This window comes from Lactuca sativa, chromosome 2 (genome assembly GCF_002870075.4).
Source record: "Lactuca sativa cultivar Salinas chromosome 2, Lsat_Salinas_v11, whole genome shotgun sequence".
Lineage (NCBI taxonomy): Eukaryota > Viridiplantae > Streptophyta > Magnoliopsida > Asterales > Asteraceae > Lactuca > Lactuca sativa.
In genome coordinates, this window is record NC_056624.2 from 126,674,254 (window position 1) to 126,689,252 (window position 14,999).

At 37.3% G+C, this 14,999-nt stretch overlaps 1 protein-coding gene across 1 annotated transcript; it reads right to left on the reverse strand.

The window, feature by feature from the left end:
- Nucleotides 1–12,490: 12,490 nt before the first annotated feature.
- On the reverse strand, nt 12,491–14,729 carry LOC111898599 (5'-adenylylsulfate reductase-like 7). Its single transcript, XM_023894495.3, has 4 exons — nt 14,295–14,729; nt 13,315–13,496; nt 13,116–13,240; nt 12,491–13,018 (listed from the first exon to the last, which is right to left on the reverse strand). The coding sequence occupies exons 1-4, from the start codon at nt 14,475–14,477 to the stop codon at nt 12,645–12,647; spliced, it is 864 nt and encodes a 287-aa protein (XP_023750263.1). The 5' UTR covers nt 14,478–14,729; the 3' UTR covers nt 12,491–12,644.
- Nucleotides 14,730–14,999: the final 270 nt, after the last annotated feature.

Sequence of the window (14,999 nt, forward strand, 5' to 3'; positions counted from 1 at the left end):
CCAGGATCAGACAGCTGTTGTTCAGACGACGGATGGGGTCGACAAGGTAACGCAAGAGCGAGAGACGGGTAGGGAGTCGGAAGGGAAGAGGAAAACGGATGAGACTCAGGTAGCCACAGGTTCGGGCAAGAGGCCCAAGGGGTCGGATTTGAGGATGAGGGACTATCAGAGTCGCAGTCGATGCGGGAAGTGTGGTAGGACGCACAAGGGTGCGTGCAGACGTAGAAGTGGTGGCGTTTCTGGATGTTTCAAGTGCGGCCGGATTGGCCATTTTAGTAGAGATTGTATTGTTACCATCGCCCAGGAACTTGACCCGATATGTTTCCATTGTAGTCGGAGGGGCCACAAGAAGGCCCACTGTCCGAGTTTGTATACAGCAGAGCAGGCGATAGCTCCTGCTCCTATGACTTCGAGTACCACCAGCAGTTGCCGGGGCCAGGAAATGGCGCCCACGGCTCGGAGCAGAGTATTCCGGATGATTTCAACAAGGATTCGGGCAGCACTGGATGTTGGGGGTACGTATCTTTTACCTTCCTGTCAATTATTATTCATGATATTATTGTTATGTTGCTGCATTGATATCAATAAACATATGTGTTGGGGTATTATATTACCTGCCTATGGTTAAGTTATATGCCATTTGCATACCTTGGGATTAGAATGGTGAATTGGAGGTCGTTCCCTCTAGATCAGGTTACTTTAGATGCGGTGACTGTAACATGTATGTGTAAGATTCAGTAGTGCATCACTACTTGCAGAAGGTGTTAGTCGGGTAATGATCAGTTATATTCTCAGTAGTGACAATCCATAGCTTTTAGTGGAGTAGCTAGCAGTCGGTAAGGAAGTGGGTTAGAGATGTTCACCCTAAACGCAAGTTCTCGGGATGCAGTCACTAAGTAGATACAGTGAAGGATTGAAGAGTGTTCGGTTAGTTAAGCAGGAATGGTTCAAACCTGGTAAGGGTTAGTTGGAGCGCCAACAGAGGTAAACGTAGGCGGGCAGCGGATTGCCCCTTTTCATGGAAGGAAGGTTGGGGAATCCTTTCGACCAGTGAGCAGTGAGGAGTTAGCCGGTTCCAAGTGGGGGAGAACCCTCCGGGTATACAAGGATAAGAGCACGTAGACCCAGAATGAGTACGCGGCCTCTGAGAAGAAAAGATAGTAGCACAACGATGGATGTATTGAGGAGTTCATGATTGGGAGTTTGAGGAACTTCCCAACAGTTAGTTCATGAAATCAAGATGGTTAGTAGCTGGTTGGGAATCCAGGATTGGAGGATCACCTGTAGGACTCTAGTGAGTCTGAATGAGGATCTTGAGAACGGTTAGCAAGAGATGCTTCCGTGTTAGTAGCCAGTGGCAGAGACAGCATGCAGGGTTGTGTAGATTCAGGATTTGGGAGTTTAGAAACTTTCCAACAATAGTTTCATGTATCCGGATTAGTAGACGGTTGGTTTGGGAACCAAGCCGAAGACTTCCTCGACCAAACGCGAAGTATATCAAGAATATAAGATGTCGAGGTTGATGTAGTATCCGATGACTGAGGGCTGGTTTTGAGAAATCAGAATGAGGGATCGCTAGCAGGACTAGGGATAGCTAAGATGTCCTCGGAATAGTAGGTTAGTAAAGCATTCAGATAGTAGTAGTGTTGTAAGTCTGCGGGGGTAGCCGTAGCATTCACTAGCAGTCAGATAGTAGTAGTAGTGTTGTAAGTCTACGGGGGTAGCCGTAGCAGTCAGATAGTAGTAGTAGTGTTGTAAGTCTATGGGGGTAGCCGTAGCATTCATTAGCAGTCAGATAGTAGTACTGTTGTAAGTCTGTGGGGGTAGCCATAACACTCACTAGCAGTCAGATAGTAATAGGAGTGTTGTAAGTCTACGGGGGTAGCCGTAGCATTCATTAGCAGTAAGATAGTAGTAGAGTGTTGTAAGTCTGCGGGGGTAACCGTAGCATTCACTAGCAGTCAGATAGTAGTAGAGTGTTGTAAGTCTGCGGGGGGTAGCTATAGCATTCACTAGCAGTTAGATAGTAGTGGAGTGTTGTAAGTCTACGGGGGTAGCTGTAGCATTCACTAGCAGCCAGATAGTATTAGAGAGTTGTAAGTCCGCGGGTGTCGTCGTGGCCTTTATCAGATTGGTAGGCAGCATGAGCACGTTGTTGGATGTGGGGAAAGCAGTAGTACCCACCAGTGAGGATATGGGAATCCACGGGTTAGATTTTGGATTTCCTAAATGGTTCAGTTATGGTTAAGTTGGCGATTTTGCATATAGATCGTCACCTCAGTTATGAGATCAGGGAAGCAGTGGACCGCTTGGGTTCGCATATGTTAAGGGCTACCACTAGTCTGGGAGCCATCATTTTTAGTCTTGGATCTGATGATGTCAGGGTTCGACATATGGACCCGATCGGTTGGATCGGGAAGGTTGTTATGGCCGTAGTGACAGGAGAACTAGTGGAAACTAGTTCTAGAGAATGATTTCGTTCAGAATTCGTGGGAGTGACTAAGTAAGGAGTCCTTGGACTCCACAGTTGAGTTGGAAGTCGGTGTTGCAGATAACCGACGAATGATTGGAGACAAGGAAGGTCTTGAGATATTTGGGAAGCAGCCATATGGTAGTTCATTGTTTCAGGCAGTTCAGTGTTTCAGTCAGTTCAGTGTTTCAGGCAGTTCAGTGTTTCAGGCAATTCAGTGTTTCAGTCAGTTTAGTGTTTAGGTAGTTCAGTGTTTTAGTCAGTTCAGTGTTTTAGTCAGTTCAGTGTTTCAGGCAGTTCATTGTTGCAGGCAGTTCAGTGTTTCAGATAGTTGCAGTGTGATGGTCAGTATTAGTATGTGTATTGGAATGCAAGTGTTGACGGTATAGTTGGTTGATTTGGAAATGTCAAGTTCCTCTCAGCAGGATCAGTTGAGCCTTCTGCCAAGTATAAGTGATCTGTAAGGATAGCTAGGCAGGTAGCTTTTCTTTCAGGATGGAAGGCTCGAGTTAGTAGGAGTTGAGTAATCAGATGGGAGATAAGCAGGCTGGTTCCAGCAGCATCATTTCAGTATGAGCGGCAGAGTGGATAGAACAGTTATAGATAATCGAAGTATCTTCAGAAGTCGCTGGAAGCAACTAGTATGTTGTGATGGGGTGTAGGGACCGGTGGGAGTCTAGTAACTCAGATATCGATAGATTAGTTGGACCAGGGTGGTCTTAGTGCATCCGGTAGGCGGATGAGGGGCAACAGAATTTTCAGTCGGAGGAAGTAACGTTAAGGAAATTATGGAAAAAAGAAGAATTCAGTATGTACCAACAGTAGTGACCAGCACTGTGAGTGGCTGGAGTGATGGAAAAAAGGGTTAAAGTCACTAGGCAGGGTGTTGAGGCGGATGGCAGGTCAGTTGACCATAGAGAACTTCGAGGACGAAGTTTAGTTTAAGTGGGGGAGAGTTGTAACACCCGAAATCAGAAAGGTCAAGAAAGGAAAGGAAAAAACCTAAGTTAAAGAGGGTTGACTCGTCGAGTCCAGGGGTGAACTCGGCGAGTCGGAGCGGGATCCGGGTGTAAAGTAAGTGACCGACTCGGCGAGTCGGCAAGTGGACTCGGCGAGTCTAGTCTGGGTTGGGAAACCCTAATTCCGACACTTGGTACCTTATTTAAGCATCTTATTCTCTTCCCTAGGGCTCAGTTGCGGCCCCTATAGTCCAGAACCCAAAACCCTAAGCCTCCATTGGTTCTCATTCAAGATTTCTTGCCATTTTGGGTGATTTGAAGGAAGAAGGAAGAAGGCAACCATTGGGGATTCAAGGATTGGCAGTAGATCCAAATTTTGTGGGATTTTCCAGAGCATTTGAAGGTAATGAGTCGCTACGTTCACTCTTTTGCATATAGATCAACCTTTATCATGAGATTTGGGGCTTTTAGGGCAAGTTTAAGAACCATTTCGAGTTAGAAGCCCAGATCTAAAGTTGCTACTTCAGATCTAAGTGTATCTTGGCCTAGAGAATCGTAAAGCATCAGTCTATGGGTTGATTGTTAAGCCCCTTTGTCTTAAACCCTAGTTTATAGTGTTTTGAGCCTACATCTCCTTAGCTACACGTAAAGTTTGCCACTTTACGTAAAGAATAGGCTTTAGAAGAGTGGATCTACAGTTTGGAGTCCATGCATGACTCAAAAGCCTCTGAATATATGAAGGACCGAATAGACTCGGCGAGTCCTTCAAGTGGACTCGACGAGTAGTATGAAGATGGAGATGAACTTGACGAGTTGGATGAACAACTCGACGAGTCTGTTGAAGATTGCCTTGGACTCGGCGAGTCAAGTCGCGAAACCACAAACCCTTCAAGTTAAGACTCGGATCAGTGAGTTGAGTGGGGACTCAGTGAGTTGGTTAGGTCAGGACTCAGAAATCGGTAGACTCGGCGAGTCATGGGCTGACTCGCCGAGTCGAGTCACGAATGAAAGGATTCTGAGCGTATGAACTCGGCGAGTCAGTAGGCAGACTCGACGAGTAGGGTTGACCTGGAAGGTTGACTTTGACCATGACTTTGACTTTGACCAGAGTGGACTTAGTTGACTTTCGGAGAATAGTTAGACTAAGTGTTATATTTGGTATTAGTAGAACGGGGATTTTTTGGAGCAGCAGTTCGAGAGTGTCTGATAGCAGTCAGAAGAGTATCAGCAAAAACTCCAGTAGTGCAGGTGAGTTTCCTTCCAGTAGGAACGGGTCTACGACCACAATGCCGGCCCGTTTAGTTAGCAGTCAGTTTCGGACTTCGGTCCGATGCAGTATTTCAGGGTGCTTGCTGTCTTTGTGATTCAAGCATGCCTATGTGTTATGTTTTCCGGATTTCAGTCTGATGCAGTATGTAGTATATGTTTTTATGCTAGTTGATATGTGTTTATGCTATGCTATGTTCAGTCAGTTCCGGACCTCGGTTCGATGCAGGGGACAAGGTCCCAGACAGTTCCGGACTTCGGTCTGATGCAGTTAGTTCCGGACATCGGTCCGATGCAGGGGACAAGGTCCCAGACAGTTCCGGACTTCGGTCTGATGCAGTTAGTTCACGAACATCGGTCCGATGCAGGGGACAAGGTCCCAGACAGTTCCGGACTTCGGTCCGATGCAGTTAGTTATGAACTTCGGTCTGATGCAGGGGACAAGGTCCCAGTCAGTTCCGGACTTCGGTCTGATGCAGTTTCTGGACTTCGGTCCGATGCAGAGGGCAAGGCCCTGGTCAATTCCGGACTCTGGTCCGATGCAGTTTCCGGACTTTGGTCCGATGCAATGGGCAATGCCCAATATGTGCTTTATATATTGTATGGTATGTGGTAGTTTGGGGGAGCTCACTAAGCTTCGTGCTTACGGTTTCAGTTTTTGGTTTCTGGTACTCAGTTTTCAAAGGAGGAGCTCGGAGAGGTTGCAGTGCACACACTATAGTCAGTTAGCCTGGGATGTTTTACTCTGATAATAAGTTATGTTCGAAATTACTACTATGAAATTATGTTATGACTTATGATACAGTTTTTTATAAATGTGGTTTAGTAATGTTTTAAAAGAAAATTTTTAGTCGTGAAAATTAGGTCGTTACATTTTCTTAAGTATGAAATGTAGATGTTTGTATTTCCTGTGTATATTTTCCATGTAAAATGATGATGTATTTTTCCAGAAAATCCAATGTTTTCTTAAGTATGAACTGTAGATGTAAGTATTTCTTTTGTATATTTTCCTTGTAAAATGATAATGTGTGTTTTCCAGAAAACCCAATATTTTATTTAAGGTAAATTGTAGTCTTAAACCCTAAGACCAAAAATATATAAGTATTGTTGTACTGAAAACCCAGCCCCCATAGGAGTTTCTAGGGAAAATTTTCCCACATGTGGCACAAGTTTAAGAGGCACCCAAATTAGGTTTTGCAGGGATTGAACTCCCGACCTCTAACCCCACGTCGATATTAAACCCGATACCTCTTCCCAGCTAGGTTGGAAGTCATTGGTTACAAATTATTTATTCAAAAATGAAAATTTTATATTATTATTTTTGGGACGTTTCAAATGCCGTTAAAATTGTTGATAATTAGAAATTTGTCATCTTTCATCTACACCATTAAAAATTTTGATCTAACGTTCCACTTTTAATTCTCGAATTTTCTGGAAACTATAGGTTCTCAAATGATCTTTCATATATTGACCCAAAAAATAAGAATAAAAAAACTTATTCACGAAAATCATACTAAAAAACGTTCCTACAATTAAATCATGACTTAATCAAGAAAATCAAATTTCTCTAGTGTGATGATATGCTCACAAATATTTTTAACTGTCGTGAAAATTTCGAAATGAAAAAAAATTAAGAAGCTTTAGACTATATGGTATAGTAGCTGCTAGATTATAATAATCTAATTGATAAAAATAGTGTTTTGTAAAACCTAGTTGATAAGCTAACCGAAAAATTTAAGATGACATAAAAAGACATTTGGTTTTTTTAATTAATTAAGTATATATTTGATTTTTTTAATCTTATTAAAATATATTCTAAGTAGTTTTTTAAAAATATAGCTTATAAGCTACCTATAAGTTACTTTCTGTTGTGTGTGAGACATGACTAGTTAAAAAGACTTGAAAATTGATTTCTTTTATGGGTTAGTTCTAGTATACTAAAAACAACCTTAGTGACTTCTTTGTTATTAAGTTCTTTAAAGATAAACAAGTAAATAACTAAGGTTATGTTTGATGTATTAGTTGAAAAACTAACTGTTAACTGAAAAGTAGTTAGTCGTTATATGAAAATTTAGCTGATAAAAATAACATTTAATAAAAGTAGCTGATAAGTTAATTGAAATATATAAAAAAAAACATTTAGAAGGATATTTTTATTATCAATTAACGGTGTATTTGAAAAAAAAAAAAAAAAAAAAAAAAAAAAAAAAAGAAGAAGAAGAAGAAGAAGAAGAAGAACTAGTATTAATAGTTTTTTAAGAAGTTGTTACTTTTTTGGTTGTCAAAGATAAAAACTTGAAAAAGATATATGTTCTTGGCTAGCTGTGGATATGGGTAAGCAAAAATTGAATTCAAAAACTGAAAAAATGAAACCAATGGTTTGGGTTTTAGTTTTTTAAAAAACAGAATATTGTGTTTTCGGTCTTAGGATTTGTAAAAATCCAAGAAAAAAGAAACTAAAAAACCGCAACGAATGGTTTAGGTTTTAGTTTTTTAAAAACCAGAATATTGTGTTTAGTTTCGATTTTAGAATTTGTAAAAAACCAAGAAAAAGGAACCAAATGAATGTAATGTTAAATAAATTTTAATGTAGATAAAAATTTATAAACTTGTTATGCGTAAAGTGAATACAAGTAGTAATCTAGTATGATTGCTATGTATGGCAACACCCACTAGGGTGTTTTTGTGGGTTATGACAACATAAACATCAACCCTTTCATCGTTTTTGCACATTATAAGTCTGTCCGTTGCTATCCGTTACCACAACATCCTAAAACACATTTTCCTTTTTTTTCTCTCCTAAAAACACCTGTGGACATTGCCCACACCTAATGACCTTAAGAAAGTTGATCTTAAGGTGGCGTGTTAGGGTCAGAGATTTTGACACGTTTACAAGTCTGTCCGTTGCTAACCGTTACCACCACATCCTAAAACACATTTTCCTTTTTTTTTCTCCTAAAAACGTCTGACAAAACATGACACGACACGAAAACCCGATACGAAATTAGCGGGTTAGGTCAGAGATTTTGATAGGTTTATGTAAACAGGTTGACACGACACGACACAACACACTAATTAAACGGATAGGGTTAGGGTCAAAACTTTCAACTCGAATATGACCCGTTTAATTATATATTATTTATTATAATTTTCATATTTTTATAAATATATTATATGTTATAGATTTGTAGTGGGCCAAACTCAAGAATTAGAAATAATATTCAAAATTTCAAAGTTACATAATTTTACTCATTCTCACCACTTATCACCCTTGCTCCCCAACTTCAACTCTTTTCATTTTGCCTTCTAAACTTATGGGCTGTTTATTTACCTCTTAATTGCAAAATTAAGAGGCAATGTATTAAAATTTAAGATTCAGAGTGTTTGTTTGTGCATTAATTTTTACCTCTTAAAACTAAAAATGTCTCTTATTTTTTCAGATGGCAAACAAAGTCTGAAAATTAAAAACGAATGCACGTTTGTATTTGCCCTAAAGTTCGACCGCCTCTTTTCTTTTCTTCCCTTCCGCTCTTCTTGCCTTGCATCGTGTTCTCTTCTCTCCTCCCAGCGACGCCGCCACTGAAGACACCGTCGGCGACCCCAGCGAAGCCCAGCAACGACAGTCGCCTTCCTCCGCCGCAACCCATCTTCTTCCTCCGACGACGCCACTGAAGTCATTACCGATAGCAGGTATATTTTCAGTTTCTTCCTTCAATTTCTTCCTTCTTTCCCATTGAATACATTAGTCCTTTTGTTTTTCTTCCTTCTTTCTCCTCAAAGCTGAAAATCAAAAAACGAAATTGTTATGCTATATTTTCTGATTTGTTCAATCAGATTCAATATTTGATGTTATGTTATATTTTGATGTTAGATGCTTGATTATGATGTTATATTCCTAATTATGATGTTATATGCCCAATTTTGATGTTATATGATCGATTATATCCTTAATTTTGATGTTCATTCTTGATGTTATGTTTGATTTTTTCTATTCATATATTTATGTTCAATGTTGTTATGTTTGGGTATTATGCTGAAATATTGTTGCTGACATATCCATTAGTTTTGTTCTTGACATATCCATTAGTTTTGCTCTTCACATATCATGAAATATTCATTAGTTTTGTTGAATTGTGTATTTGTTTTGTAGAAGAAGTTGTTGAAAATGTGTCTTTTTATTGTTTAAATTGTTGTTGAAAATGTGTATTTGCAATGCTTAAGTAGTTGCTAAAACATACGTTTTTTTGTTGAATTTATCAAAGAAATGGGAGAAAAGAAGGATAGGATTAGTTGGAAGGTTGAAGGTGTAGAAAAAGCGTTTCTAGAAGCTTGTTTACGTGAAGTTACAGTTAATGGACGGGAAGGGAGTAGTTTGAAAGCACTATCTTGGAGGAATGTAGCTGAAACATTAAAAATTGAACATAACTTTATTGTCAACCAAAAACAAATGAAGAACCGCTATGACTACCTAAAGTCAAAGTTTGGTGCTTTTTTGAAGTTAAAAAACAAAACCGGCAATGTGTACAATGCAACAACCAACACCTTCAATCTTTCCAAAGAAGAATGGGAACTAGAATCGAAGGTATTTTGGTAATTTATAAAAAATAGATTATCATGTTTAAATAATAAAATATTTTTTCCAAACAGTCAAACAAACATGTGGATTCTTTGAGACGCACACCACTACCGTACCCCGACCTTTGCACACAGTTGTTTGAAGGCGCGACTGCGACATGCATTCATAGTTGGGGGCCAACTTCTACCCTTCCCCGTCCTACTCAAGAGTCAAGCCACTATAGTTTGCATGACTTTGACAACATTGATGGCACTCAACAAGAAACTGTAGGTCTCGGTGACGAGTCATCCGCTCAATCAAAAAAAACAAAAGACTACAGATTCGGCAAAGAGCCAAAATAAAAGTAAAGATAAGGGTAAAGATGCATCGAATTCAAGGTTGCTTGAAATCGGAGAAGATATTGCAACAGTTGCTAAGATATTTGTGGAAAAACATACTTCTTCAAATTTGGGTGCGTGTATGGAAAAGTTGGAGAAGTTAGGATGGGGTATATTTGATCCAAGATACACTACTGCAGTTGCTCTTTTTGGTGAAGGTGCGGATAAGAGGCAGGTGTGGTTAACCATTGATCCAGCTATTTGTGAGAATTGGGTCAAGACTGTTGGAGCACATTATGGAATGTTTCTCTACGTAAATGTTTCGAATGTTTTTTTTAGATAACTAGATGTTTGGTTTGAACTAAATGGTTTTTTTTTTTGGATTACTTGATGTGTGGTTTGAACTAGATGATTTTTTTGGATTACTTGATCTTTGGTTTGAACTATATGACATGAATGAGTTGATGTTTTGGATTACTTGGAGGAATTTTTATGTTATATGTTGTTATTATAATTGTTATTTATTTTTAAAATAACATATTGTTTATGGATTCGGATGAAGAAATTGCAATTTTCCTTTTACTATGTTGCTATTGGTTGAATCTAGCATCTAATAGAATTGGAAGAGCTATTGATAATGGTTCGAAAATGAGCGGTCATCAACATACACAAGAATTGCTACATGGAACTTCTACACAATGTCATGAGCTGATGCGTCTTTCACGTGAAGCGTATGTACTTTTATGCAATCATTTTAGACGAAACAATTGGTTGCAAAGTAGTAGGCATATAAGCGTTGAAGAAAAGATGGCTATGTTCTTGACAACTATAGCACATAATAAACGGTTTAGGATTATCAAACGAAGGTTTCAACACTCCACATAAACAGTTCATAGATGCTTTCATGAGGTGCTAAATGCAATGATTATTTTTGCAAAAGAAGTTATAGTGCCAACGAATTCTAATGCAACCGTGAATTCCTCAGAGAGACATCGTAGGCTAAAAGAAATCTTTCCTGGAGCAATAGGTGCGTTAGATGGAACTCTTGTACATGCAGTCGTGCCTGCTGATCAACAAACTCGCTACAGGGGAAGAGGAAAAGGTGAATGCTTTTAAAATGCTTTAGGAATTTGTGATTTTGATATGATATTCACATTCGTATAGGCCGGTTGGGAGGGTATAATACATGATTCACGAGTTTTGAAAGAAGTTGCATGTAACCCGACTTCAGGCTTTCCGTTCCCTCCTCCAGGTTTGTAATTCTTTTTAAATTTATTCTAAAATACGATTTTAAATTTCTATATATAATATTTCCTTCACTCATGTGTATAGATAATATTACCTTTTGCGATGCTGCATATACCAACACTCGTGGATTTATGACTCCTTACCGCAACACGAGGTATTGGTTAGCCGATTATCGACGACGACGTCCGTTAACTAAGGAAGAAAAATTCAATTATGCACATGCGCAACTCAGAAATGTTATTGAACGTGCTTACGGTGTTTTGAAGGCGAGATTCCCAATCCTAAAACGAATGACTCCTTTTCCTTTTTCAGTGCAAAGAGATATAGTCGTTGCTTGTTTTGCAGTCCACAATTTCATAAGGAAATGCGATATTCACGATGAGTTATTTATGGCGTTCGAGAAGAACAATGCTCAAGCACAAGGGGGAGAGAATGATGGACAAAACGTACACGATATGGAATGGAGTTCACAAGGAAATGAATACATGGATAACTTGCGTGACCAGATTGCGAATCAATTGAGATAAAATTAAATTTGTAGGATTTTATTGGGGTTTTATTATGATTTTATGGATTTAAAAATATTTATGTTTGATTTGGATTTGTGTTTAATTTTGATTTATGATAAATTTGGATTTTATATGGTGTTTATATTTTTTAAGTACATATTTAAGAAATTTATTAGGTTATTTTCTAAATAAACAATTGAATTCAATAAAAAATAAAACAGAAGGGTAAAATGGTCATTTTAATAATTCAGCATAGCAATTCAGAGGTGCCAACCAAATAGCATGTTAAACATTCAGCTCTTAAAATTTCAGACCCTCTTAGAAATTCAGATTTCTTAAAAATTCAGATCTTAAAAATTCAGATCCTGCGAAACAGCCCCTTACTAAATTTTTTTTCATTCCATCTCCTATCTCCAATATTTCACTTTTCATTTTTGCATCCATAACTCCTACTTTCCAACCTTTAAAATATTTCAAGCAGACATGACACAATGTATTTACAAGGTGTAGACCTTAACCCGAAATCCGATACGAAACTGACACGAAAATAAACGGGTTGACACGACACGATAATTAAACGGGTCGGGTTAGGATCAAGCCCTTTCAACCCCGCCGTTTAATGTCTTGACCCGACACTACTGTCAGGTCTAGTTACTAGCATGGGACAATTAATGGTTTTTAGTTTTCCAACAAGAGCCAATCCATCCCACATTGTTGGTGCTATAGAAAATGTCATTCGCATCCCTTATATGTTTATATAAGCCATAAGCCCAACCCAAAGAAAACAGAAAACCGAAAACCAAACCCACTGTTAATTCGGTTTGGGTTTAGTTAATGGTATATAAAACAACCCATGTTCACCCTAACTATGACACGTCAAAGACAGACTATATGACACGTCAAAGACAGACTAAATAGGTAACAGACTTCTGTCTACATAAAAATGTTTTATACATAAAGTGTATTCTTTTATACAAAACAAATAACATCTAAAAAAATAATTTTCAAAATATTCATTAATTTTAACAATATTTATCAATTCTAACAATATAAAGCAACCTCAATACATGAATCTAAAATATATATTTAAAAAAAAATCAAACTAACCATATAACTTATAATAAATCACAATAAAAGGAAAAATATACAGAAAACCACAAAAGGCTGATATACATGATTATATATTACAAAAAGTATTTAATCATCTCTCTAAATACTTTATAAAGAAACAAGTAAACGGTTTCATGATTATCCATTTATATTTTATACCCTACTACCAAATAAATCAGGCTCTCGAGTCTAGCCAATGACGTCTCTCCCAACGACTCCAACCCCAAAAACGACACCGTTACGAAAGTTCCTGTTTTTGCTAATTTTGAGCTTTTTAAAAGCAGACTTTACGTCGAACAGGTGGAGTGCATGAGTCAAAAGCTGTTTCGATTCCCCAAAGATCGATAGATTTAAACGAGGAATGTATGCTGCCCATAAAGCTATAATCTTCGGTATAATTTCGGGGCATAAAAATAGGAGTGATTTAATTGAAACGAATAAGATAGAAAATACGAGATAGGGTTCGCTACTGATTATCTGTTTTAACGAATTTATGTTTTTGCTTTCAAAAGAGGAATCCAGTTCGAGTTGTTCTTCTGTTAAATGCATTGTAGGCTCGAGTCCTTGAAATAATAATAAAAAAAAAATATGTTAAAGAAAATATTTTCACAATTATTAAAAAACAAAAAAAAAAAAAAAATACTAAAACAAAAACAATACCTGTGGTTCTTTGATAGAAATTCAAAAGCGAGTCTAAATCTTTTGGGCCATGATGTTGCATGCGGGATGTTCTATTTGTTATTAAAATTGTTGGGAGGCTATGAATTCCATTTCTTGAGAAAACACTAAAAAAAATATAAAAATTAGCAATTTTTTTTTTAATTATATAAACCGAAACAAAAACGCAACGAGTTTATACCTTGGCAATGCGGAGGATTGTTCGACTTTTACGTGTTTAATTTGTGGATACATTGAAGCAAGAGCATGAAATTTGGCTTGAGCATTTATAGAAAATGGACACCATGAAGCATAGAATAGAATCGATGTGTATGCATTTGTTTTATAAGAACTCATAAAGTTGTCAAGAGACTCCCCATTCATCTACATGGAAACATAATTAAAAACATTAATAAACATAATTATAATAATTTAATACAAAATTAGTTTGTATGAACTTGTAATACTCAAAACATCAACAACCACATTATTTTGTATCAACTTGGTGAATCGAATACTGATATGCCTCTTACCGAGTCTGATAAAAGATTGAATCTGACTCGGTCGAGTCAGATTCAACTTGTTTGATACACAATTATAGCCTCTTATATGCTCCTAAGCCTCTTACTAGGTCAGATAAGAGATAAGCGGTTGGGTGAGTCTGGTCTTGACTCAATCAGATCTGACTAAATCAGCAACTATTAAACGCGACTTGACACAACATTAGTATTACAATGTAGGGAACATAAAACATTACTACAATTTTTGGTAAGTTTGTGGACTAAAAAGGGGGAAAAGGTTTTAGATATGTCATTGTTAGTCACATGGAAGGTGGATCTTCATATTTTTCCATTTTGGATTGAGGTGAAGTTTGAAGAGTTTAATTTATGAAAAAAAATAAGGAATTTTATGTGATTATCTTGTTTATCACAAATTGAGCAAATTTAAAGCACCTACTAATCATTCTCAAAATTCTTAAACGTGTGACCTTGGGATATTTGGAAAAATTATATATATCAAGGCAATATTCAAATACCCTTAACCTATTCATGGAGAATTTGACTAAGGATAATTAAAAATCAATGGAAAGTACCAATTAAATTCAACATTTATAAAAGAAACACAAAAGTATTGCGTATAGATGTGTCGTGATTCTTGAATAAAATTAAGACGAAAATATACCTCGATCGGCGAAGAGGATACGATTGTGGTAGGGCACTGAAGCTGTAGATCGTGAAGAAATGGATGAATCTGAGGATGACAGCTTGATGATAAGGACGCAAGAGCTGAGGAAATGGAAGAGAAAATCGTGAGCGTAATGAATATGAAAAACAGAGACAATTTCATCGACGACGACGCCATCATCAATCAATCAAGAACAATGATTCCCCTTTTAAAATCTCCTTGTTCTTCGTTTGATTCTTCTTCGTTTCGTCCACAAATTTCTATATGATCTATCTGTTTTCTTTACCAAACTCGAGCAATTCACCCCTCTTCCTTCCTTCCCTCCCTCTCTCTCTTTCTCTCTTTCTCTCTCTTTCTCCCTGTATGTCTCTGTCTGCGTGACAATCTGACGTTGTAAGAAAGTGATGATGATTTGGGAAAATCTAATCTACTTTGAACCAGGGGAAATTTGCATTTATATACCTTGTTTTGTATTTTCTTTTAAATTTTTAATGTAAAAGAAAATATATTAATCAATTTGCTTATGATTTTATGATTATATTATTAAGAAAAAAAACAACTAAATCCATCCGTGTTTTGGAAGATTTTTAACCATATAATTGATTATTTTAAAAATAATAACAAATTTATATCTTTTTTTTTTATAAGAATAACCATTATCTCCGGAATATAGCATTTCGGAAAAGCAATATTCATTTTAAA

Coding starts and splice junctions, on each gene's coding strand:
- LOC111898599 (XM_023894495.3), bottom strand. CDS start 14,477: ATGATGGCGTCGTCGTCGATGAAATTGTCTCTGTTTTTCATATTCATT. Junction 13,497..14,294: donor TATCCTCTTCGCCGATCGAG/GTATATTTTCGT, acceptor GTTTCCATGTAG/ATGAATGGGGAGTCTCTTGA. Junction 13,241..13,314: donor CAATCCTCCGCATTGCCAAG/GTATAAACTCGT, acceptor TATTTTTTTTAG/TGTTTTCTCAAGAAATGGAA.